Below are 24,893 nucleotides of genomic sequence, written 5' to 3' on the forward strand. Positions count from 1 at the left end.
TATTCTTTGTAGCATTAAAATTGTTCATTTAAAAAATTTCATTTCTTTTAGATTTGGAAACAACTTTTATTTGAAAAACAACTTGATTCGACCAAGGTCGATCAATCCTTATCACTAACTAATACTCTATTCGTTATTCAAATTTATTCTTTTTTTTTTCTTCTCTTTTGGTTGTCATAAAAAAATATTATCATTTTATTTTAAAGTAAAAAATCATTATATTTTTGTATCTTTTTTTAACTATAAAAAAAAATAACAATTATTATTCATTTTTATTAAAACTCGTGTCCGGTCAAATGAAAAATTTAACTATACAAAGCCAAAATTTATTGTTGGTTGATTTTCGTGAAAATATAAATAAATAAATTATGCATATTCATACATACTTAAATTTTTTAGATGATATGATTATTTATATTCTATTCGGCTATTAGTAAATTTTTCATTTTTCTTTTAGTATAAATAACTTTTAACTAGATATCAAAAACTTCAATTTTTTTTTATATTTTTCATATTATTTTTACTTTAATGTTAAAGGTAAAATAAACATTATACTCTATATGTCTCATATTTATCTGTGTTTGCTTTTTACATGTTATTTTAGAAATATTAGTATTATATTGAAATATAGTAGAAATAAATGTAAATCTTATTAGTATTATATAATATAAATGTAATGATATTTGTGTAATACTATATTGTAAATCGGAAGAATATTTGTAATGTTTAATAGATAGTACAATCACTAAAAAAAAATTGATATTTTGTTACAAGACAGATCAAAATAAAAAAATAAATAATTTATTAAGATACAATTGAACAAAAAAGTATTATCTATTCATCTAACAATTATAATAGGTTTGTTCTTCAATTTTATTTTTTTTCAAAAATTAATACACTCTACACATTCATTATTATTATTATATTTTTTTTCACAATTTCATATACCTCGTATTAAAAATATATATATATATATATATTAATTTAACAATCTCACAAAAAATACAAGCAAAAGGAACTAAAGGTTGCTAGTCGACAAAAAGCACTTTTGCTTTTAAATGGTCAACACACTAAAGTCATCGGCCATTTTACTCCCTGCACAGATCATGTGCTGATTCATTAATCTCAACACTTGTGTTTGTTTAGTTGATTATTATTATCTTAATTATATTTAAATGATATAAATTAATATAAAAAAGATGCTGAAAAATCACCTAATCCATAGACTTTTACTCCGCTCACTAACATGAGTCCCATCGCCACCACCTCTTCCAATCTACGGCTTTGTTTAAATAGAAGTTTTTTAAAATTTTAAAAAATAAAAATTAATATTTAATATGATATTTTTTGAAAAATATATAGTATCAAATGAGTGATTCCAAACAAAGCCTTTCATTTTTTTTAAAATTATTATTATTATTAGTATAAACTTTCTTATAAATAAATGGTCATGGTATTCATACATCATACTAAAATAAAAAACATAATGATACCCAATACCAGAATCCTCTTCTTCGTAGTATCTGCCGCCGCCGCCATTCTTCTCGTCGCCGCCACGACAACCACCGACCGCCATTACCTCTCAAGTCTCTGCCATGGCGCTCTGAACCCGGACACCTGCCGGAGTTTCGTCTACGAAGCGGCGGCCTCCGGCGCTCCGCCGACGCCGACCGCCCTGCTGAAGAAGATGCTCATCAACCATCTCCGTTACATCAACTCCGCCGCTTCTCAGACACAAAAACTCAAAAACCAGATCAACGGCCGCCGGCGCCGGTCAGGCGACCTCTCCGATTGCCTCGAGTTATTCGACCTGTCGAATGATCTTGTCTTGAATTCCTTCCACGCCCTCGAGGATCAATCCGCCGCGTCGCGCGCCGATGCTCGAGCTTGGCTCAGCGCCGCGCTAGCCAACCATGTCACCTGCTTCGACGGGCTTCGCAATTCCCGCCGGCAAATTCTCCGGCCGGTTCTTGAAGAGGTGATTTCAAGGAATCGCGCAGCGTTAGCTGTCCTTGCAGCAACTTCGCCGCCGGACGACGAAATGATTCGGCTTCCGACGGGGGAGCCGCTGCCGTGGATCTCGCCGGCGGACAGGAAGCTTCTGCAGAGCGCCGCCGGCGAAGTGAAAGCTGATGTCACAGTAGCAAAAGACGGGTCGGGGAAGTACAAGACGGTGGCGGAAGCAGTCGCCGCCGCGCCGGAGAAGAGAACTCAGCGGTACGTAATTCGTGTGAAGAAGGGGACGTACAAAGAGCAAGTCGAGATTGGGAAGAAGAAACAGAATTTGATGATCATCGGCGACGGCGCGGAGTCGACGGTCATCACCGGCGACCTCAACGTCGCCGACGGGTCCACAACTTTCCGATCAGCCACTCTCTGTAAATCAATAAATCAATTAATCGATTAATTAATTACAAATCAAATCCAAAAATTCTCAATTTTTCTTCAAATGCGCACTGCAGCCGCCGTCGGGGAAGGATTCATACTGCAAGACATAACAGTGCAGAACACGGCGGGGCCGGAAAAGCACCAGGCGGTGGCGCTGCGCGTCGGAGCTGATAAATCGGTGATAAACCGGTGCCGGATCGAGGCTTTCCAGGACACGCTCTATGCGCACTCCCTGCGGCAATTTTACAGAGAATGCAACATCACTGGCACCGTCGACTACATCTTCGGCGACGCGGCGGCGGTGTTCCAGAAATGCGCGGTGGTGGCGCGGCGGCCGATGAAGGGGCAGAAGAACATGGTGACGGCGCAGGGGAGGACAGATCCGAACCAGAACACAGGGATTTCGATCCAAGGCTGCAAAATCGTGGCGAGCGAGGATTTGGAGGCGGCGAAGAGGGAGTTCAGGACGTACCTGGGGAGGCCATGGAAGAATTTCTCGAGGACGGTGGTGATGGAGTCGTACGTCGGAGATCACGTGGATCCGGCGGGGTGGTCGGAGTGGGATGGGGACTTTGCGCTGAAGACGTTGTACTATGGGGAGTATTTGAACGGAGGTCCCGGAGCGGGAACGGCAGGGAGGGTGAAGTGGGAGGGGTATCACGTGATTACCGACCCGGCGGAGGCGATGAAGTTTACGGTGGGGGAGCTGATCCAAGGCGGCGCGTGGTTGGACTCCACCGGAGTGGCTTACACCGAAGGCTTGTGAATGAATTTGCCGCCGGGTTTTCTTGGGATCATTTTAAAATTTTAATTATTAAATTAATTATGGGACTAAAGTCCTTTTGCTTAGAAAGTTGGGATGTGTATTACGATGCATTACCAATTCGTTGATAGTTGTTAAAACGGTTTATAAATAAAATGACTATTAAGATATTGATATATTATTTTTTAAAATATTTAATTTTGTTTATTTTGATTTGAAATTTATAAAATATTTTGTTATTAATTATTGAAAATTAATATTATCAAATATTTATTTTTATTTTTATTATTTAAATTTGAAAAAAATTTTTACAAAAAATTAATAATTTTTTATTGAAATTATGTAAAATATAAAATAATAAATATTTCGTATATATATTTTTATTATGTTAATTATTATTTTAATATATAAATAAATTAATAACTTTTATTTTTTTATTTGATTTAATTTTAAAAATTTATATATTTTACAAATAAAATAATTTATATGTAATAATTAATAATAGTAATTATTTTAAATTTACAAAAATAAATATATTAAAAATAATTATTAAATATTCTTATAAAAAAATATTTTTATGTATAAAATAAATAATTAAATTTTAAGTGTAAATAAGGAATAATCAAAATTAAGCTATTTTAAAATGCAACTTTTCACAAATTAGCTTTTTAGGTCAAGCTGTTCAATAAATTAAACGCTCTTCAAAATTGTTTCCCAAACACCCTACATGTGTTTCTTTAGTCAAATTTTTTAAAACTTTACTCTTTTGAATTTTATTTTATTTCTTTTGAAAATAGTTTTTCTTCTTTCATAACAATTAATTAAATGTTATTTAAATACAAAATTTAAATCAAAAATTTTCAAATTAAACTAAAAAAAAACACTCTTGTTGTTTCTAATAAAAATATATTACTCTGATAAAATTATATAGCTTTGTTTAGTACATAAATGTTAAAATAATAGTAATATTTTGAATGTTATAGTATCATAGGTAAAAAAAAATAGTATTATGAGAAATTTACTAAATAAATCCTAAAAAAAGTGGAGTAAGTAAAAAAATAGTGACAAATTATTTATTATTTTTCTAAAATAAAAAGAATAAAATTGTAGTGGATAAAATTGTTTATATAAATGAATTGCTTATAAATTTAATCACAACCATAAAAAAAATACCAAAAAAAGAATAATTGATGGGTTTTTTTTTTTAAATAATAATTTGAATGTAATATTTTGTAAAATTGAAGTAATATATATATTTTTAAAAAAAATTTATTGAATAAAATTCATTTTTCGTGTCTATTTCTTTTTTTTAATACCAAACACCTAAACAATATTCAAAATGAATGGTAATCTTGATATTGTATTTAAAATTCTTATTATAATTTTCTAAGTCAATGGACTTAACATTGACCATCCGTGCCCACCCTACTAGGAACCAAACAGTGTAAGATTGCCATTTTCGAACCAAAAGTAGAATCTTTTTCTTTGAATAAGAAGTACATCATATGTATAGTTGTACAATAACAACAACAAGAATCAACACTGTGCATCGAAACCATATTACAAAGCAGCACAAGGTATCAATTGATACCTGTAACAACACAAATACAAATACAATAACAGTATACAAAGAAGCTGAACTTTAAAATCAGCCTCAGGGCAAGTGTAGACACCTTTTTGGGAGCCGTCGCCGGGAAGAAAAACAAGCTGTTTCCTTGGCTTTCGATGTTCGTTCATATCATGTATTTTTCGCCTGCAAGGACATGGGAGAAGTTGAAGTATACACATTGTGCCGGACATTTTGTATAAACTAATTTTAGATGATCCAAAGATAGATCATTCCTAGCTTTGCTGCGAAAATATAGTGTGATGTTCTTGGTTGGCGTAAATGTAAATATTTCAGATTAAACATGAAATCTAAACAATTCAGCAACAGATGAAAGATAAAACAATGTAATGTGTGGGAATTAGGGGGTGGAGCTGAATACCTTTTTCAGATATTTCTTGTGAAGCTTCATTGCGCCGGTGCATGCTTTTTTGGCATCAATGTTACCGGTGACTTCATTCAATATCTGAAACAGACTCCATGTTACCTCAGAATCAAATAAATACATCCAACATATATACATATAGATATATTACATAGTTATGTGTGTAATTGTGTATTTAATCAATTGCAGAGATAGTGGCTTAGAAGCTTATCAAGCGAACCTGCACAACGTCATCTAATCCTCGCGCTTCGGTTAACTTAGAACTCTTCTCCTTTAGGACACTGGCAACAAGGAAAACAGAAATGGGAAGAGGTGCAGCAGCAGTATTTTTCCCTCGATTCTTCTGGTATTCTCTTTCAAATTTTCCACAATGCCGTTTTGGTCTGGTCCTTACTCTTGACTCTCCTCCTGATCTTTCATTAGCTGCTGCGGATTCACTATCCTCGTACACGGAGTATAACTCAGGATCATATTCTAATGCCCACATCATCTGTTACAAAGGTCAGCATGGAAACAAAAGAGGATTAACAGAAGAAGAAACAAAGCTTATATTACCATGCTATTTTCGATTTAGCCTCCAACAAAAAACTTAGGAAGAAATGTATAAAATATGAAAAACATTACCTCCCAAAGGTATAATGCATCGGCAAAAGAAAATTCTCGGCGAAACATTACCATAAGCATCCGAATAGCAAACAGATAATTTCCTGCTCCCAGAGTTTCTATTCAAAAGGACATAAATTAGCAAACAAAAGCATTGACAACATTTATGCCAAAAAGTTACAGAGAAGCTTGGCAAGAACAGCATCAACATCAATGCCTTCTCATTTAAAAAGCAACAACAAATTATAAGCTTATAGTTCGTTAATAGCAAGATTGGGAAAAGAAGGCTCATGTACAAAAGCATATGATAGCGCCTATACCTAAGTGCTGATGAAGTTTGGGATCGATCACTTGTGTAACTGAAGCTAGTTTACCAAGCTGCGCCTCCACTCCAACAGAGCGTTCGGTGCCCCTGAAATTTCCTCGCTTCAAAAAAAGTTCAACCAAAAAATAAATAACAACTATAAGCAGAGTACAATAGAGAACAAAATAGAGAACCAAGAAGGATAAGTTTCAGGGGAGCCTATACTTTTACATTATAATAGAAAAAATTAAGATTACAACGCCTGAAGCGACTTCTTGTATTTACCAACAATCACACCTTTTCTGAAACGTGCAAATTCTCCTCTGACATAACACACTTAGAAGTTACTGCATTCCGCTAGATTTATGTATAATGAGGCCATCTAAAAGTTTAAGTTCCTAAGGCCCACTAGTTAGCTTAATATTTGATACTTTGTTTTGTTAAATGGAGGAGCATTTTCATAATATTGTGCAACACAAAAAATGCAATCGTATATGCCAATACTGCAAGGTAAGCTATTGAGAAAAATATATCTACAGATAACAGTTACAACTCCTTTAACAACTGCATTTCATATGTAATGTGTATGTACATATAACTGAAATAAGGCTCAACAAAACATAAGAAATCATCATTTATGGAAATAAAAGGGATATTGAAATGGTACCAATCTGCGCATCAAGTGGACAAAGCACCAAAATGCATCCGCCTCATCCTCGAGGACAATAATCATTGGTGAGCAAAGATCACTCATACCTGCTCAACAACCAAAGCTTAAAATCAGCCTACTGATGCAAATACCAATTTCAATTATGTTCTCCATTCCTTTGAGATTACATAGAGCATCACTCCATCATGATAGATTGTGAAAGACTGAAAGGGTAAGGAAATGTTGGTGCATAAATCTGTATTTTGTTTTCAAGTTAAAATCTACCTATGAGATATTGTTTTAAGGTAATAATAGTGATATCAGGACTAAGAGAATGGTTGGTACAACAAGCAAGAACAGAGACAAGAAGCAATTACTCTCAAACAACTCTTGATTCAATTTGACAAAAAAGAACTAATTTGTCACAGGTTTTCATCCAACTATTATTTAGAAGGGTGATCTTATCCTATTTTACTATATAGTTCTTGTATCCCTAGTATACATTAAGTAAAAGTTGAAATAATAAATTAAGATTTATTACCAAATCAAGCAAGGTTAACAAGGTCTTAAAGGATTATTTAGAAGGGTGATCTTATCCTATCTACTATATAGTTCTTGTATCCCTAGCCTTAACCAATGATGGGTTATCATCTATTAAACTAAACATGTAATTGACTTCAATCATACATACAATCTTTCAAGCCTAATTATGTAATGCGTTTTTATTACTTTGCTTTGTGGTCTCAAATGAAAGCAAGTACACCAGTAAGGCAGCATACACAGCTGAAGAATAATATATGCATATAATATATAATTATATATATGTAGAAGCATGAAAGAGCATCCGGTAAAACATGTAAATTTAGTTGTGCACCTTGGCAGTAGCCCACATCTAAATCAAACAAGGCATAGACAGCCAGAATATCCCAGAGTTTTGACAAATTTTCTTGCTTCTCATAAAACACTAATGTCCTATCTGTACGGACTACATCAAGGCCTGAAATAACATCAAACCATAAATCATGAAACATTAACAAGAAGCTCTTAGATGCACAAGAAAAAGTTGGCTTGTAATGCCAAGCTGCAGGCTATTAGAGAAACTTTGAAGCCAAATAAGAATAAGGATTCATGTTGTGTTAATCGATATCAACCTATTTGATGTAATGTAAGTTTCCATTGGATTTCCTTTTTGGACAGTGTACTGTGACCATTTGGATGTTTTTCCACATGGGAGCCATTGATAAACCCTGCAATTGCCAGACACAATTAAACATAAAAGCTCAGTCTTTATTTGTTAATCATTTCTTGCTTTCAAAACACAATAAGTTTCCATCATTACCATTTTCCTGAGTACGAGATTCAGGATTCTCTTCAAGATTAATTTGCTGGAGCACAATAGGATCTTGAATAGGTTGGCCATCGTCTGTAATTATTGGAGCCGTAACAAATCTCCCACTTCCAACCAAGGAAAACATTTGACGACACTCTTCTTTCAACATTCTATACTTCACTCTGAGACGACGAACAGAGGAACCACGCAACATTTGTGAAAATTACTAAACCGATTTGAAAAAAAAAAAATTATGGTAAGTGTAATAAGATACATGTTAGTCAAGCAGCGGACACAGCTCAAATGGAAAACTAAGTTATGCAGCATTTAAAAACACCAAATAATGCTATGCCTAGAATTTTTTAAGTTATAAAATGCTGCAATACGGATATATGAATCCTAACCAAAATCATATCATAATTCTTTGTAAATGAAAGTTTTCCTAACCACAATTTTTCGTCAAAGCCATTTGATACATATGTCTGCATGAAAAAGGGTTTCTGGTAGGGTGTTAAAACATGATCTTTCCATACAATGGTACATAAATCAATGTTACATTACAAGTTTTAAACATGACTTTACTATGCCCATGAATTTGTTCATCAAATATCACTTATTGGTATGCTGTATAGTGTACAATCGATGTATTTTTCCATGCTCTAAAATCCTCAGACCAAAGAATGCCTGTATCACAACATTGAGATGGCACTACATGCTACTAATGAGTCTATGAAGTATGGGCAAAGAACTAGAGTCGGATTCCAACAATTGCATTATTAACTCATGTTTTGATGGGATAAGTTTTCATTGCACAGGAGAAGAAATGGCTAAAGTAAGAAGGGTGCATTGCAAAAAAATGCACCTTCGATGCTGACGTATTTGATCTCGTTCCTCAAAAGTGCTATTTGGATCAAAACAACCCAATAAAAACTCCCAAACTTCACCTCTAATTGAAGGGTGAATTCCCTGTGTTGCATCAAAGAATATTGCAAAGAATTAAAAACAAAATAACTATTAGCTAATTCAAAATTGTATACCGGCTAGGCAAATAAACATTAAGATTAGCAAAAGAACCAGAGACTTACACCACGACATATCCGGCTGAGTGTTTTGCCAATATCAAGATAACCTTCAGGTGAGAAAGAAGACTTCCATTTCCGGGGACTTAAGGTTTTTCCAGCCTAGTATGAAGAAGAAGTAGCTTGAGAACCAAAAGCATCTAATAATTCAGTTACTCAACTAACTCAACTAATCACAAACTGCAGACAAGTTATTCAACCAGATCAAAAACAAAATATGAATAGAGATTAAAGCCCACATGAAACTTCATAGTTCACACAATACAGACAGTGATCATGCCTACAACCTCAAGAGTTGCAACTCAAACTACCATAGGTGTGAATCATAAGCTATTTAAAAGAAATCAAATGCTTAATTAGGCAATTCAAGTATGAACAAATTTCTCAATCATTAAAACACAAGTAAGCTAAAAAATTCTCAAGGAAAGTAAACACTACCTTGATCCTGAACTTGCTTTCGGGAACATCAGTGCTGCATTCAGGGCGAACCTGATAATATGAATCGGCAGGGGTTCCGAGGTCCCTCCACATTTTCCCACCCGATCCCCTCGAACAGCAAGCAATCTTTCCCTTTGCAAAAGGAAGATGAAAGAAACACATATACTCAAACTTCAATTCCTCAAACAAACACAAATTAGAATCCAAGAAAACCAGGACAAATTGAGCTGTTGCTCGCAACAACATCAACCCAGATCAATTCAACAGAACAACATCATCATAGCTGGCCTGCCCTTTAAAAAAATAAAGAAGAAAAAAATCATCCCGGGGACCCATTCAAACCCAGAAATTATTACACACGGCATTAATAATCTCTTCCCATCATTATTATTATTGCTTTAATTTTATTTAATTCAGTCAAGTCCAAGAGGACGGTGAAGAAGGGGATACTTGGCGGCTTTCTCGACCCGGCCCGTCGCCATTTGCAGACGCTGCCGGCTCTGCGGTTCTTGAGGATCTATTCATGGCGGGACGATTAGTGCTGGTGGCATACAGTAGCGCGACTTCTGCGGGATCTAGGGAGTTGTTTAGAGCAGCCTTGATTCGCGGTGGATTAGCAATGGCGGAGAAGGATTAGGGAAGAAGCCCAGTTGAAGGGCTGGTACCGTACAGCTACCCCGAATTTAGGGTCCGTCCTGTCTTGTCCTGTGGGCCGATTCATCGGTGTTTCCTCTTTTCGACTTCCATAGTTCCACCGCCATTCTTCGGGTCATAATCCAATTCAAGATCCGGTTTTGAGTGGGTCAATGCCCATAATTGGGTAATAAGACAGCTCAGTTTCAAGCGGAAAGGTTATCCAACCAAGACGACCCTCAGTTGAATCTGTGCATTATATATATCTTCTTCCAAATAATTTTTGAATAATATTATAAAAAATTAATAATACAATATAATTTTACTACTATTATTATTATTTTTTAAATGTTACGAGCATAACTTTTTTATACCTTAAACTCAAATTCAAGATACAAAACAAACACATAATATATACTCTATTCAATATAAATTCAACCAACAAAATCTTAAACCAAATTCAACTAGTAAATTCATTATCTTTTCTAATATTTTAGTGTTTTTCTTTTAAGAGTTAAAATAGAGAATTAAAAGGAAAAGAAAAATCCAATAGTTTTGAGTTAAGTTCGGAGCCCAAATTAGATTAATTAAGATTAAGTAAGAGTACAACAACAATAAATCAAATTAAAACTATTATAGGAGTATGTAAGTATATTGTGAGAATATATTTTAATTTAAATTAAAGTTAGTTAACATTCAATTCTCTTTAAAAATATATAAATTCAAAGAAAATATTCATACAAACAAACTATTTAGAAGAAAGACATAAAAAAGAATAGATTATTGAAATAATTAAATGATCAATTCAAGTCTCAGTCCATAACTTAAGATTGATTCCATTCCCATAGAACACGACATGAAAATTAAAGAATTCTTGAAGTAAAGCACAAATCCATCCATCCATGGAGAAGAAGCCAGCCAGTTAGTTGTGTAATGAATTCTTCAAGTATTACACTTAAGTCTGTGTTTCTATCTGCCCTTTAATCTTTATGCTTTGGTCTTCATGGTAAGAAATCCAACAACTTGGGAAAAGAATCAAATCAAATCAAAACACACATATTGCACATCTACAAATACCTCCTTCTTAACACTACATTCAGATATCTCAATTTGTCTTCACTTCAATATCATCAATCATCAATGGATCATTTTTCTTTTTTGCAGCTAAACTCAAAAGCATTGTCCTTTTTGTGTATCTTATGTGCTTTATCAGCAATCCGCCGCGGCACCGCATTTGAGTTCAAGGTCGGTGGCGGCGCCGGTAGCTGGGCTGTCCCGTCGGATCCGAAGGCCGCAGTGTATAATCAGTGGGCAGAGAAGAACCGGTTCCAAATCGACGACACCTTACGTATACATGAATAAGCAACACAAACAGTTTTTTTTTTTTTTTTGTCCTTTTTTTATGGTATGATCACCTTTGAGTTTAGTTACTTATCTTTTTGGGCAGTGTTCGTGTACGACGCCGGGCACGACTCCGTCCTGCATGTCACCAACGACGACTACGCAAGCTGCAACAAGGCAGCTCCGCTCGAGAAGTTCATCGATGGCCACACCGTGTTCAAGCTCAACCAGTCGGGGCCATTCTACTTCATAAGCGGGAACGGCGACAACTGCCGCAAGAACCAGAAGCTGGTGGTGGTGGTCATGGCTGACAGAGGCAAGCATAAATCCGATGAAGTTGTCTTCCCCCCTCCTCCGGCGCCATCCCTGGAAATTCCGCCGCCGTCTCCTGCCACCACCGGTGCCGTACCTCCATCCCTGGAAATTCCGCCGCCGTCTCCTGCCACCACTGGTGCCGTACCTCCTCCTCCGGCCCCTGCGCCTTTCGGGGAGGCTCCGCCATCGGAGACAACTCCGGCTCCTTCACAGGAGTCTTCGCCTCCAACGAACACAGCTGCGTCGAGTGTCGTCGATGGTGTCGGGATCATCGCAGGCTTCATCGGATCGACGATTGTTTTGGCCCTTTGAGTTGGGAAATACTATGTCTTTTTTTCTTCTCTTTTGGTTTCTGAGAAGTGTGCTTCTGTAGAGATTTGTGTGTGTATTGATCTATTTGATGAACATGTAAGTGGAAATAAATTGTTGTGTGAGGATGATTTGGTTCACTGTACATTTCAGGCTACAAGAAAATAAACAAACACTTACAACACAGACATTATTTTTTCTGCCCAAGAATTAGAATCATGTCTTCTTCACAGAGTTACGGTATCTTTAATTTGCCAGGCTGCAATAGGGTCTGTAAATTTCAGTAATTAGCAAGTCAGTGAAACTAGATTAAAAAAAAAAAAAAAAAAAAAAACAAAAACAAACAAACAAACAGAAGAACACAGACTACATATCAATCTTCAATAGAATTTTTGGTAACTACAAATGGGGTAGGTTTAATTTATCCGAGAGTTTCAACAGAGACCAGTGTGGAGAAAATGTTTTCCTCTAATTGAGTCCACTATTTTGTTTCCAACCTGTGGTTAAAAGTTCTTCCCGAGCTCGACTTTTTTCATAATCCTAAGAGTGTTGTGCAAAATTGAGTCCAAGATCCCAGCAACCTGAAAGCCAACACAGGCCAAATGTTGGTGTAAGCTGACGGCAGAAAAGGGGTTTACTGCTAGATGCAGAAAAAAATTGTGGATTACGTACCGTGAAAACACCTCCGATGATGGCGCAAACGTTGGTTATGAAGTGAGAAAATGACTTGGGATTTTCAGTTATTAAGACCTGAGATGAAAAATCAATTAAGAAAAAATGCTTGCTATGGGAACAAAAAGGCACTAGACATGCTTAGGATCGACACCTACCTGCATCGGAGATGGCTCAAAATGAAACTTGGCAACAGGGATGTCAAGACTGTGAACCAAACTACTATGGGCAGTGTACTCATGCTCCTCGACTAGTGTATATGATCTTGTCATCACCTCAGTCTTCACAACTTGAAGATAATGCTCAATCTGAAAATGCAGAAGATAAAAAATACATTTACTGCGACGTCATCCACAATGATAGGCAACTGTTCAAAAAAATCCATTTGCAAGCCTTAGTGGGTCCGTATGGGGCTCAATATTGATGAATAATGAATAGTACAGTTCAGATTTTTCTACAAGTAATTAAATGAACAAACTATGTTGCCACTCGGCAAAACTGATGGTGCACAGAAGATTAGGATTTAATAGACACTCAGTAGTAACCCTCTAATTTTTCAGTGGCAAACACAAAGGTAGATTAGCAAGTAGCTGACGAGCAAATTGTTGCAAATACTGTCGATGGTTCAAAATGTGCTTATCTTAGTATGAAAGGATGTGAGATGATTGCAAATTTTGATAGCTTGCAGGCATCATAGTACCATGCCATAACAGTATGACTAACAAAAATAGTGCACAAGGCGATAAATAGTAAGCAAGTCAAAAGGAAAACTTACAGTTACATTTGCATTGGAATCACTTGGGTTGCTCATATATGATGAGCCACTCAGGCGATCATGGCTACTCCCAAGATGTGGCTGAAGCCGCTTTATATCACTCATTACACGTGGAGTGATCTTTTTACCAAATGAAAAATGGGAAATATAATGTGACATGTTCATCTGAGAAGCATCAAATGAATGGGAAGCTGAATGAGCAGATATTATAAGATTTCCTGGAACCTGCACAATAGAGCAAACGATTATATATTAGTACATACAAACATATCGTTGTTTGTACATATACATACGGAAAAGCATCATTCATACCCTCTTTACACGCACAAAACCCTCAAGTCTACACCCTCCCGCTAAAGGTGCAGGCCTTTTAATTTCATGTTTCATACTTGTGTTCAGACTATCCGACTCATTCTGAATCTGCAAAGAAATAGGTGCCACCAAATCCTCCATTGCCTACAAGTACCCAACGATCAACATCTATCAGCACATTGTAGATCACCATTAATACCTAAGGTAAAAATAAATAAAATAAAATAAAATAATGGTCTAGCAGCATTCTCAGAATTAATCAAGGTGAAGTTCCAACCTATATCACACTATACAGGAAACATGGCTTTGAAATTTCCCATCCAAATAACCTTTCCCACCTAACTGTAACAACTCTTACCTTGACCAGACTATCCGTATCTCGATCACCATAATATGATTCATGCTCATGGTGCCCATGATCCTCTCTGATGCCCAAAAAAGGACGAAAACAGCAAGTATATCAGATAATAACTTTAAGAAAATATTTCAATGATAGAAAGATCTGGTTCTGAGGAAGATAGAATATGCTCTTGCAAATTCAGGTTAGCACACAGGCTAGAAGGTAAGTTCAGGTATCATTGCAGTTTTACCAGCAAACATTATACAGGAAGAATTTATGGAAAGTGCCAAGATATGGGAGCTAAAGAATCGATTGTATACCTTACATCACTTCCCTTACGGAAGATACGAATAGATGGGAATCCTTGTATGTGATTCCTGGACATATTTCATCAAGTTAAATAAAAGAGAAAACACAAAAACAAGAAAAGAGAAGCAGAGGGGACTAACAAATTCAACTAGTGGAAGAAAGATTGACTCAGAGATTATATGAAAATCCCATATAAAGTGAACTATGAAACTTGAAAGCATAATGAACATGACAAATACCAGATTCAACCTTACTTCTGGAGGTCAAGCATTTCATGTAACAATATAAATAAGATGATTGTACGCCTCTATATGATGTAATGTGTAGAAATAAAAGACGAGCAAGTAGGAAAAACTATTACAAATATAACCCCTTCATAAAAGAATATGAAAATTCGTTCAGGTCATTCATAGCCTCAGGCATGGATTTTATGATAATCAAGCACAAAATCTCCCAAACCAGTACCACTGTATTTTAGGGCCTTCAATAAAAGTGAAATTGACTATGTCATAGTAGTTACATATATTTCTTGGTCATCAGGAAATTGATTCAAGTCTCTACTCATCTCGGTACAGTATTTAATAACTAACATCTATGATTGAGGTTGCATCTATATCTCCTGTAATTAAGTATAGTACATGACTACATGTGTAATTGCAGTAAAGCATATGAGAAAATTTACAACAGCATCAATAGGCCTGTTAACAAATAAAACAATTATGAGGCTAATGGACAAAAACTATATCTAGAAAATACCTTTTACACAAGCCAACCTCCACAGTGCAATCAACCTTTGCCAAAAGTATGCGTCCATCCATTTCAGGGTCATGCCTGGAATATGTAATTGATTAGCTTATCCGTGGATAATAATCATCGTAATGCTACTCATTTGATTTCGGTGTTAAACAATATAATATGTTTGGAATAGATACCAGACCTTTCTCTTATAATTTTAGCTGCTTTCTCCCATGAAGGTTTCTGCAACAAGCAACGGGTGATAGATATGTTATGCCATCAACATTGATCCAATTGTTCTTAATTTCCAGAGTGGACGTTAGAAAATGATGGGATTATAATGGATATCCATGGAAATAAGACAGTTGAAATATAAATTAGTATACCAAGAGATTGCTCCAAGGACACCATGGCGCATAAAAGTTTACCACCAAAATTGAATACCTATCAAAATAATAGTTTGAAATACATTAGCCAGTTTTGAAACAGTGGAGAATAACTAAATGCCAAAGCAGCATTTTGAAAATTAATTATACTATACTGACTGATGCGAAATTCTATCAAATTCCAGTCCGTTCAGAGAAACAGAACCCTCTTCGTACTCTTCATCATTATCATCATCATGCTTAACTGATTTCGCAAGAGGTCCTGACCGAAACTCAGAACCAGTAGGATTTAATCTTGAGTCAATTGAGTACTTTCGGACAGTCTTAGTAATATTCAACCTACTCTGAAGAGAAGAGGATGGCATTTTAGTAATGGGGCTGAATCCATGGAAAGGAAAATAAATACATAATCATTGAATTCTTTGGAAATCTGAGCTGCAAAGTCACTTTCTAATAAATATTATTATAAAATGAGTCATAAGAAGATATTACATAGATAAATCCAATTAATCCATGCATTGGTAGTTTTCCAACGAAAACAGAAAATAGAACTCACCATTCATTCTCATATAATTATTAGGTGTCTTACTGTCTTAGATTAACAAACTTATGGAATGCCTGAACAAGTTTTAGTATCCCCTTTCATTAGCATACCATAACCCATATATTGAAGAACTAGAGTAAAAGTATAAGGCACACCTTTTGAACCCCTATCAGTGCACCTGCCTTACCCACTCTTCTATTGGAGACCAATTTAAACCACAACCCATTTAAATTACATATTTTGAATCCATATCTTGAGCAACATATCACATAGATATTCAATGCTGCTTGTGGAAGAGATAAAATACATGTTTCTTCAATAGTTTGATAATCCTAGTATATAGGATCTCCTCAATATATTGAGAGGAATTGGGAATTGCTCGTATGATGCCCAAACCAATCGATTACCCTAATACAATCTTAATAACTGGAAAACCTAGTTAAATGAATAAATGAAAAAGAGTGCACAAAAGCATTGCTGGACTTGTAGATATTCATATACAATATGAGTCAATGAATGGAGCTCACCGTTCCCAGGACATCACTGACGTCAACAGATGCAAATTCACAAGACAATGCTGGAAAGCTACAAGAAAAGTTTTCATCAGTTGTAGATATTAAGAAAGGGGTCTATACAATTCAGAAAGATGAAGTCTATTATAAAGATATTAAACGATGCAGATAAAGGAAGTTTACTTGGCCATCTAAAAGCTCTGTATGCAATTGGCATCAATAATTCATAAATAATGTATTCTGGAACATCATTGTATATGCAGTCATGATGCCAGACTTGGAATTACAAGTATCAAGCACATCTAAAGTGACCAAATAGTGCTGTTGAAGCATCTACATGGATCTCAGAGTCTTAAAGTTCATGTGACATTAAAAGTGTGGGAAAGGAAACCAAAAAAGAAATGAAAATTCTTATATCCAAGTAGAACCTGAACTTTGCCAGGTAAGTTCCATACATGTGTAATGATAGTTGAGAAAACAGTAACTAAGGAGAGAAAATATCAATTGGCCAATAAATATGTTCATCCACCTGCTGAAAATGAATGCTGCCTTGAGATTATAGACTAGTCTTACATGAGTTCTTGTGCAACGATAAATAGATTGCAGTTCAGAGGAGTGCCAAAAACAACTAACAAGACACTTTTCAGTTTGAAACTCTACCTGACATTGAACACAATTCGTAAAAAGTCACCATCAGAACTCTTGTCAACGACAACTGATGTAGTAGTGCTCACTGCCAGGTAACTACTCAGCTCCTACATTTACACCAGAATTATACAGCAGCTATTAAAATAGAAAACACAAAAACATAGGAAAGTTTTCTGGTTGAATATTTGATCGTGCGTGAATTTATTAGGCCTTGAACAATGAGGAGTAAGTTATTACCATTCCAAATAAAAACATCATGGACAAAGCAGCTATAATTGACAATCCGGCACCTGACAGTGATGCCTCGGTCAGGTCTCTGGGAATTTTCCTGCACAACATAATACATGGCATTTTATACCTAAACACCAAACAAATTCTAGAACAACAATTTATGGTGTACTTTATTCTGAAGTAAGCTCAAATTACATTTCTCTCAAATCTTACTAGAATCCAACGAGTTTGAAACGGCTAAATTTCATTCCACTTCTTTAATTGTCTACCTTGTTTACTCAAAATACTATCAAACATAATGAATTTAAAAGAACAAAAACGGACAAAGAAAATCTCATCATATGGAGATTGAACGCCTTGCCTTCATACTTTGCTTTATCCCCACTAAGATTTTAACATAGATTACGACATATTAATCAATCCTATGCGCTACGTGCAAGAATTCGTAGTTTGACCTGACACCAAAAAGAGTGAAAACTACGAATGCAATCCGCTGGCAACCAAAAGGTTCAAATTAGGAACTTGTCTCATTGGATTGGTAATTCCTATTGTCAAATGGGCAATGAAATCCGAATGTAAAGCTGCTCGTCCAGTTGCGGCAAAAATCAACTCCAAATACCCTAAACCAAAATCAGAAACCAACCAACCTGTAAAAATCGACAGATTTGATCTTCGTTGCCGACACCATGGCTAATGAATCGTGGCCCCGGAATCCGCAGATATGGTGGGAATCAAGAGATCGGTGAGGAGTGGATACAGCAGCTGCCTTCTTTCTAGCAGACGATGGTAGGGACGAAAGCAATCGCGATGGCTTTCGTCTTGATAGTTGCGTGCAGAGCGTGACGGTGGTGGTTTAAGCGGGATTAATATTAGCAGTCTAATATTGTAATTAATCACTACATCTTAATAAAATGCTAAGCAGATTTAGGAAATTATAGTAATTAATTAGTTGAATATTTATGAGATACTAATCCTTTAGTCCCATAATAAAATATTTATTATTTTTTTAATATCTGTAGCTTACAATTTACAATATATTACATAAATATTATTATGTTATTTTAGAAATTTTTATTTTATTTCTACTCTACTCAATATAATACTAATATTTTTAAAACTACGTGAATAAATATTATTATGTTATTTTAAAAAATTTTATTTTATTTCTACTTATATCTTAATATAATACTAATATTTTTAAAACTACGAAAAAAAATCCTAAAAATAAACATACAAATGTAACACTAACAATATATTGATAATAACATAAAATATAAGAACGATTACATTGTTATATACAAAATAATACATAATCTTATTATACATAGCATATATAAAATAAAAATATATTATATTTTATTTATAATTACAAATGTATTCTATAACAATTAAAAATAACAGTTGTATGTGTTGTACTAAATTATAACATGAGTTGTTAATTCATTTGTTGTATTTATATTACTCTCTCCGTCCCACATATCATGTCCACATTGCGTTTCAGTCCGTCTATTAATTTTCTTTTTTGGAAAATGATTACACATTTAATCTCATTTTAAACTTTTTAATTTTATTTTTTTTTAAATTTTAATTAAACTAATTAGTTATCTTAATTTTAATTTATAATTATTTATATTATCGAATAATTATTTTTACTGATACATTCTTAATTATCGACTAATTACATCTCTCCTAAAATATGTGTCTAAAATACATATCTACAGTGTAATATACGCGGTATGTGAAATGGATGGAGTATATATTATAGTAATACGTGTGTCGTCTCAGCACACGATGTGTTCTCAATCTATAAAATATATATTCATGGAGTACAGTGCAGTTAAGTATAAAATTATTTTACTAAAAATAAAAAATTAGATATTTTGGAATAAAACAAATAAATTAATTTTAGTTTGGATCAGAACAAATATCGTGCAAAAATAAAAAATGAATAAATAAAATATCTTAGGTAAACTTCAGATAGCCTTTTAACTTGTGAAAAAAAAAAAAAACTATATATAATATTCGATGACTCTGATAAGCAATAGTCATGTTAACATCACTCAGATTTTTATTTTTTATTTTTATTTTTTATTTTTTAAAGATAGTCAAGTTGTTTGAAGTAGCATTTGATTGACCAACATCTCACTTCATTAGAGAACTTGTATAATGATAATTAAAAGTAAAGAAAATTCTTATTAATAATTTCCTCTCCACTAAACATATGTAGGGCCGTTGAGTTTTTACATTAAATATATATAATTAATTTTAATCGTATTATAGTATAATTTATTAATATATTTTAACAATATATTTTTTTATATATTTTAATAAATCGGGCTAAATTAATACAGCCCCAATTTCATGGGCCCAAACTCGGTATGGGTTTTCAATTGAATTGTACCTGACCGGCCCAATAAATTTTTCGGGTCCATATTTAAATGTTGGTGTCTTGCTATTTATTTTTCTCAGTTATACTTTAAAGTTAAAAAAATAAAAATAAAAATAAATTAATAATTCCAAGAGACACAATATATTCATCTTTACTAGCACGAAAAAATATAAAAGTAATACGTCCATATATTATCAAAAATAATAAAAATAAGTAAGGAAAGTTGATCGGATTATCTGATAATAGGGTTAGTCTCATCTTTGAAGACGTGGCAAGGCAAGTAAGCAAAAGTTAGATAGACATTAAGAAAATAAATAAATAAAAATAGATAGACATTAAAGACGACACGACGCCGTTTTTGCGAGTCATTGGTTATAGAGTAGGCTGTGCAGTGTAGTGTAGGCAGTAGGGCCAATATAATAAGAGGGAATGAACGGGATTCTGAAAAAGGGCGGAAAATCAAAACATGGCAATTCGTTCACTGCTCGGAGCTCTACGTAATCGATTAATCCTTGCTTCCTGCTCTCGATCTCGATCTGTAAGCTAGTATTCTTTTTGCTTCATTTACAAAATTTTGAACTATGTGGGGTTTGGTGACAGATCAATCATTTTGGTAATCCATGGAAGCGCTGGGTCTGGGCGCGCGCTAGACTCGAGGCGGCTCTTGGCCGTGTTTCGTTTCTATAATTTTTGTGTTAGAGACTAAGAATTGGATGCGGCGTTGCGGTGAATGGATTTGGAAAGACGTCTAAGGGATGACTTCCTTTGTTGTTTGTACAGCTCAGCACATTGGTTTTGGCCGAGCATGAAGCAGGCTGTGTTAAGGCTTCATCGTTGAGTGCGGTGGAGGCTGCAAAATATTTGGGCGAGGATAATTCTGTATCTTTGTTGCTCGCGGGATCAGGCCCTTCCGTACAAGAAGCTGCTAATCACGCTGCTTCTTGTCATCCTTCAATTTCTCGGGTAATTTTTATATGTGTTTCGATGTATTTTGCTGCTTTTAGTATCGATTCGCGTTTTTACATTGTGGCTCTATGTAATAGATATATTAGGCACGAATGCTTAATAAAAAGAATAATGAGGGAGTGTTTGTTTTGTTGTTCAGTTGTTATTATTTTTTTACAGGGCTTTGAATTGAAAATTTTAATATAAATTAGGTTTTTGGATGTAATGTTTCAAATGAGAAAACAAGCTATTGATACAATGTTGTAGATTGTAAAATAAATATTATATGCAATGTTTATGTATACAGTGTCTTGAATTTAAAATAGATGTTGATGGATAATTGAGGAGAGAATAAATATCAAATCACCAAAAATTTGAATGATAGTGTAATTTTTTTTCTTCAACTGGGTAGTTGTGTACCAGATTTGGAACCAACAGTGATGTTCATCATGGTAACTCTTTAGCAATTATATAAGGTGCAGTTAGCTTCACTCAGTGTAGTATCTAATTCTCTTGGTTAGTTGTTGTGCAGGTGCTTCTTGCTGATTCAGATAAATTTACACATCCTCTGGCTGAAGCATGGGCCAAACTAGTGCACATGGTGCAACAAAATGGCAGCTACTCGCACATAATTTCCGGATCAGGTTCCTTTGGGAAAAACATTCTCCCTCGTGCAGCTGCCCTTTTAGATGTTTCTCCTATAACTGATGTCATTGAGATCACTGGATCTAATCTTTTTATCAGGTACAGTAAGTAGGTACTCAGGAAGTAGTTCTTGTAGAAAACATGGAAAATTAGTTTCTCACATTATGGAAAAATACTTAATTTGCTTTCTTCCTACATAAACCTGGCAGGCCAATATATGCTGGTAATGCTCTTAGTACAGTCCGTTACACTGGTTCATACCCTTGCATGTTGACCATTAGGTCTACCTCATTTCCGTTGGGGCAAGCAACAACTCAACTGAAGCCTACTGCTGCATCGATTGATATGGTTGATGTTTCAAATTTTGGTGAAGGTTTGACTGATGCCTTTCATACATATTGTTTGTTGATGAAATTTAATAAAAACAACATAATGTATCCCTATCAACTTAATCTTTTAGGTGAGTTGGTCATAATATGGTATCAGAGAGATGAGTTCCTGTGTTCCAATTCCAGCCAACACCGGATTCTAGCCCCGGTGGTCTTCTCTGACTCTACCTACGATAGTTACTGAGCTGCTGCAATCCTACTTCGCATTAGTACTACACAACTTAGAATCAATTTCAAACCATCTGCTAGAGGTTTCACCCAATAATGAAATTGTCAAGTTGAAAATATTAATAAATGAGAAATTATGTAAATCCCTATTAACTGACTTTGCCCTTGGCTCTACTATGGATTTGGCAGATGTTAAATGTAATTCATCATTATTAGGATTTGACCTGTGACTTTAATATTTTCCAGACAATGCATTGGGTAAATCGAAGTACATAACTCAGTCTTCCCAAGACACAGAACGCCCAGATCTTGGAAGCGCACGTGTTGTGGTTACTGGAGGACGAGCATTAAAAAGTGCAGAAAATTTCAAGATGATAGAGAAGCTTGCTGAGAAACTTGGCGCCGCAGGTTTTTCTTCCAAAATCAGTTGCATATCAATTTAATGCTGAAATACATTTTAAACATCCCCCTTTTGTGTTGCTAAGCTCTCTTTCAAGATCATTGTTTTATTTTGCATTTTAGCTTAGGGAAGTGTTTCTTATTTCTTGTAGTTGGAGCCACTCGGGCTGCTGTTGATGCTGGATATGTACCAAATGACCTACAGGTAAAGCATTGAATAATTTAAAATGGTTTTTCTCATATAATGTATTCTGATACACATTGCTTAGAGAACAATACACATGGTGTTTTTATGGAAAGATGTTTATATGGAGAATTGATTCTGGACATTATCAAGGAAATTTATATTATTTAAGATTTGAAACTATGAGTTAAATCCCAATAAATCATGTACACCCATGATTCCTAACTGACACAGAGGTGCAGATGATTGTTTAGTTATAATTTTTAAGTTGGCATGTCTGGTTGATCCGGCTCTGTTATACTACCAGGTTGGCCAAACTGGAAAAATTGTTGCCCCTGAACTATACATGGCATTTGGTGTTTCTGGCGCTATTCAACACCTAGCAGGAATAAGAGATTCTAAGGTCATTGTTGCTGTAAATAAAGATGCAGACGCACCAATTTTTCAGGTACTGATCAAATTCTCCCTTTTATTCTGCTTCTGCTGCTGTTTCTAATCCAAAGGGCACAATCAATAGCATAAAAAAGGTGATATTGCTGTGGTGTATATATTCACTAATCTATACAGCAATAAATTTTCCCAGAACAACTTTTGCTTGGGATTGTTTGAATTGGATACAAGAATTTAGTGGTAAATAGCCGCAAAACTTTTATCTGGAAACCAAAAGAGAAAATTGATTCATTTTTATCTGTTCATATAATTGTAAAATAAAATATTAAAATCCCTGTTATCTGTCTCTGCTTCATCACTTGTTAAATGCATTACTTGGGAAATGGGAATGTTTGCAATGGGGGTGAAATTTCCAGCCATGAATTCATTATTTGCAAATAAAAAGGAAAAAAGGTTAAAAATGACCCTGATATGGACATACAGTAAAAACTACAGTGCTACGACATTGTATTAAAGATGAACCTTATCAATTTTGGACTCCTCCATGTGCATCCCTGGGCTTTCTGAAGTCGAACTAGCTTGTTCGTTTTATTTTAATGATTTTTATGCCTGCTCAATGACAAACATATTTGATCTAACATAGTTGAGCCGTGCTGTTCATATATAACACTATGCTTGAATTGCTGCAGGTTGCTGACTATGGGCTTGTGGGAGACCTTTTTGAGATCATACCAGAACTGTTACAGAAACTCCCTGATAAGAAGTAGATGGATGGTTTCTTTTCTATTACTCGAAATTCTGGGAACATTAAAGTTAAATAATTTAATTACTGCAAATAAGTCATTATAACCAATATTCTTTCATAGTTGACCTCGCTTAATTGATGTGTCTACAAATGTGACTCATGATGATGGCCAATTTATTCAAATATATGGATTCACCAAGTGTATGACTATGATCCATAAGGTTGTCAACTGCCTTTTTCTACAATTTTATGTGGTCAAGGTGTTCTTGTATGTATTGAGATATAAATAATGATTTAGTATTTCTCCCTATAAAACAAGTGTTGAATAACATTTTAGGATGGATTAGAGGATCCAAATTCATTGAACTTAAGAATAAGGTGACCACCTTATTATAATTCTTTAGAATTACTTAATTAATTGATATTCATGTTAATCCAACTAAATAAACAATTACCTGCTAATAAAAATGCCTATGCAGCTGTTTGTAGTTGTTGGAGTAGGACTAGACTACTTAATGAGCAAAGAAAACCAATATTTAAGTGAAGAATTAGGTGGAACAATGTGCTGCAACAGAACCTATTTTCATGTCCAGAGACACCATAACACACACACACACATATGTATATACAGAAGGTATATATATGTGTGTGTATCTGTGGAAAAACTGAAAAGCAATGGCTGCAAGTATATACAAAATTATAATAAAGTCAGCCAGGAAGAAGCTTTGTATGTCAACTTTGATCTGATCAGCAAATGATCAAGGTCAAACAGGTTTTTTTTTTTATTTATTATTATTCTTTTATTATTTATAAGAGAAAAGAAGAATAAGGGTGGGTCTAGTTTCAACAGAGTTAATGGGTGGGCACATTCATATATGCTCACTCCCTCAGTCACAATTTGTCCCTATCACCATTAGCTTTGTAATAATTTAATCAAGATCACTCTCATATCTCACATCACAGTCATCAACATAGATAGTAGATAAATAGATAGAAAGATAGATAGCTGTTGTGCAATTGCATCATGCATCC

General features: G+C 34.7%; 5 protein-coding genes across 13 annotated transcripts; 3 read left to right on the plus strand and 2 right to left on the minus strand.

Annotated features, from left to right (window-relative positions):
• Positions 1-1,448: 1,448 nt before the first annotated feature.
• LOC127247141 (pectinesterase-like) lies at positions 1,449-3,319 on the plus strand. The gene is made up of 2 exons (XM_051268875.1): positions 1,449-2,378; positions 2,463-3,319. The coding sequence occupies exons 1-2, from the start codon at positions 1,451-1,453 to the stop codon at positions 3,152-3,154; spliced, it is 1,620 nt and encodes a 539-aa protein (XP_051124832.1). The 5' UTR covers positions 1,449-1,450; the 3' UTR covers positions 3,155-3,319.
• A 1,275-nt stretch (positions 3,320-4,594) lies between these two features.
• Positions 4,595-10,367, minus strand: LOC127247781 (rab GTPase-activating protein 22-like). Of its 5 annotated transcripts, XM_051269794.1 has the most exons (13): positions 9,996-10,365; positions 9,546-9,677; positions 9,114-9,209; positions 8,891-8,994; positions 8,038-8,210; positions 7,850-7,945; positions 7,573-7,695; positions 6,717-6,805; positions 6,066-6,171; positions 5,767-5,864; positions 5,363-5,632; positions 5,140-5,223; positions 4,595-4,904 (listed from the first exon to the last, which is right to left on the minus strand). In XM_051269794.1, the coding sequence occupies exons 1-13, from the start codon at positions 10,068-10,070 to the stop codon at positions 4,890-4,892; spliced, it is 1,461 nt and encodes a 486-aa protein (XP_051125751.1). In that variant the 5' UTR covers positions 10,071-10,365; the 3' UTR covers positions 4,595-4,889. The 5 variants fall into 5 exon arrangements, with proteins under 5 accessions (XP_051125751.1, XP_051125749.1, XP_051125752.1 ...); XM_051269792.1 differs by having other exon boundaries at positions 9,546-10,366; XM_051269795.1 differs by lacking the exon at positions 7,573-7,695 and having other exon boundaries at positions 9,546-10,367.
• A 921-nt stretch (positions 10,368-11,288) lies between these two features.
• LOC127247740 (early nodulin-like protein 3) lies at positions 11,289-12,495 on the plus strand. The gene is made up of 2 exons (XM_051269724.1): positions 11,289-11,526; positions 11,626-12,495. Exons 1-2 carry the CDS (start codon positions 11,319-11,321, stop codon positions 12,144-12,146), a joined length of 729 nt encoding a protein of 242 aa, XP_051125681.1. The 5' UTR covers positions 11,289-11,318; the 3' UTR covers positions 12,147-12,495.
• LOC127247739 (protein disulfide isomerase-like 5-4) lies at positions 12,107-18,466 on the minus strand. Of its 4 annotated transcripts, XR_007837925.1 has the most exons (17): positions 18,255-18,466; positions 17,614-17,704; positions 17,389-17,483; positions 16,744-16,801; positions 15,832-16,016; positions 15,673-15,730; positions 15,489-15,529; positions 15,308-15,382; positions 14,563-14,619; positions 14,261-14,327; positions 13,903-14,046; positions 13,591-13,815; positions 12,974-13,123; positions 12,816-12,893; positions 12,641-12,724; positions 12,324-12,414; positions 12,107-12,227 (listed from the first exon to the last, which is right to left on the minus strand). XR_007837925.1 is itself a non-coding variant. In XM_051269722.1 (16 exons), exons 1-15 carry the CDS (start codon positions 18,293-18,295, stop codon positions 12,647-12,649), a joined length of 1,443 nt encoding a protein of 480 aa, XP_051125679.1. In that variant the 5' UTR covers positions 18,296-18,466; the 3' UTR covers positions 12,248-12,414; positions 12,641-12,646. The 4 variants fall into 4 exon arrangements, 3 of the variants coding, with proteins under 3 accessions (XP_051125679.1, XP_051125677.1, XP_051125680.1); XM_051269722.1 differs by lacking the exon at positions 12,107-12,227 and having other exon boundaries at positions 12,248-12,414; XM_051269720.1 differs by lacking the exons at positions 12,107-12,227; positions 12,324-12,414 and having other exon boundaries at positions 12,494-12,724.
• Positions 18,467-20,373: 1,907 nt separating this feature from the next.
• Positions 20,374-24,891, plus strand: LOC127247449 (electron transfer flavoprotein subunit alpha, mitochondrial). 2 transcript variants are annotated; one of them, XM_051269278.1, is made up of 9 exons: positions 20,374-20,534; positions 20,777-20,959; positions 21,474-21,685; positions 21,796-21,959; positions 22,047-22,151; positions 22,390-22,551; positions 22,695-22,747; positions 23,034-23,174; positions 23,806-24,891. In XM_051269278.1, the coding sequence occupies exons 1-9, from the start codon at positions 20,463-20,465 to the stop codon at positions 23,881-23,883; spliced, it is 1,170 nt and encodes a 389-aa protein (XP_051125235.1). In that variant the 5' UTR covers positions 20,374-20,462; the 3' UTR covers positions 23,884-24,891. The 2 variants fall into 2 exon arrangements, with proteins under 2 accessions (XP_051125235.1, XP_051125237.1); XM_051269280.1 differs by lacking the exon at positions 22,047-22,151.
• Positions 24,892-24,893: the final 2 nt, after the last annotated feature.

The sequence above is a fragment of the Andrographis paniculata genome, unplaced genomic scaffold (assembly GCF_009805555.1).
Source record: "Andrographis paniculata isolate CXL003 unplaced genomic scaffold, ASM980555v1 Contig32END, whole genome shotgun sequence".
Lineage (NCBI taxonomy): Eukaryota > Viridiplantae > Streptophyta > Magnoliopsida > Lamiales > Acanthaceae > Andrographis > Andrographis paniculata.

What these genes read in the sequence shown, in the direction of transcription:
- LOC127247740 (XM_051269724.1), top strand. Translation starts at nt 11,319, where the DNA reads ATGGATCATTTTTCTTTTTTGCAGCTAAACTCAAAAGCATTGTCCTTT. An exon ending in CCAAATCGACGACACCTTAC is followed by an intron (nt 11,527 to 11,625) that starts GTATACATGAAT and finishes CTTTTTGGGCAG; the next exon opens with TGTTCGTGTACGACGCCGGG.
- LOC127247141 (XM_051268875.1), top strand. Translation starts at nt 1,451, where the DNA reads ATGGTATTCATACATCATACTAAAATAAAAAACATAATGATACCCAAT. An exon ending in TTTCCGATCAGCCACTCTCT is followed by an intron (nt 2,379 to 2,462) that starts GTAAATCAATAA and finishes TGCGCACTGCAG; the next exon opens with CCGCCGTCGGGGAAGGATTC.
- LOC127247739 (XM_051269722.1), bottom strand. Translation starts at nt 18,295, where the DNA reads ATGGTGTCGGCAACGAAGATCAAATCTGTCGATTTTTACAG. An exon ending in GTCCTTGGAGCAATCTCTTG is followed by an intron (nt 15,530 to 15,672) that starts GTATACTAATTT and finishes TGCTTGTTGCAG; the next exon opens with AAACCTTCATGGGAGAAAGC. An exon ending in CGTAAGGGAAGTGATGTAAG is followed by an intron (nt 14,328 to 14,562) that starts GTATACAATCGA and finishes TTTGGGCATCAG; the next exon opens with AGAGGATCATGGGCACCATG.
- LOC127247449 (XM_051269278.1), top strand. Translation starts at nt 20,463, where the DNA reads ATGGCAATTCGTTCACTGCTCGGAGCTCTACGTAATCGATTAATCCTT. An exon ending in TGTTTCAAATTTTGGTGAAG is followed by an intron (nt 21,960 to 22,046) that starts GTTTGACTGATG and finishes TTAATCTTTTAG; the next exon opens with GTGAGTTGGTCATAATATGG. An exon ending in CTCTGACTCTACCTACGATA is followed by an intron (nt 22,152 to 22,389) that starts GTTACTGAGCTG and finishes AATATTTTCCAG; the next exon opens with ACAATGCATTGGGTAAATCG.
- LOC127247781 (XM_051269792.1), bottom strand. Translation starts at nt 9,791, where the DNA reads ATGTTGTTGCGAGCAACAGCTCAATTTGTCCTGGTTTTCTTGGATTCT. An exon ending in CAAACTTCATCAGCACTTAG is followed by an intron (nt 5,865 to 6,065) that starts GTATAGGCGCTA and finishes CCTTTTGAATAG; the next exon opens with AAACTCTGGGAGCAGGAAAT. An exon ending in ATGCATTATACCTTTGGGAG is followed by an intron (nt 5,633 to 5,766) that starts GTAATGTTTTTC and finishes CCTTTGTAACAG; the next exon opens with ATGATGTGGGCATTAGAATA.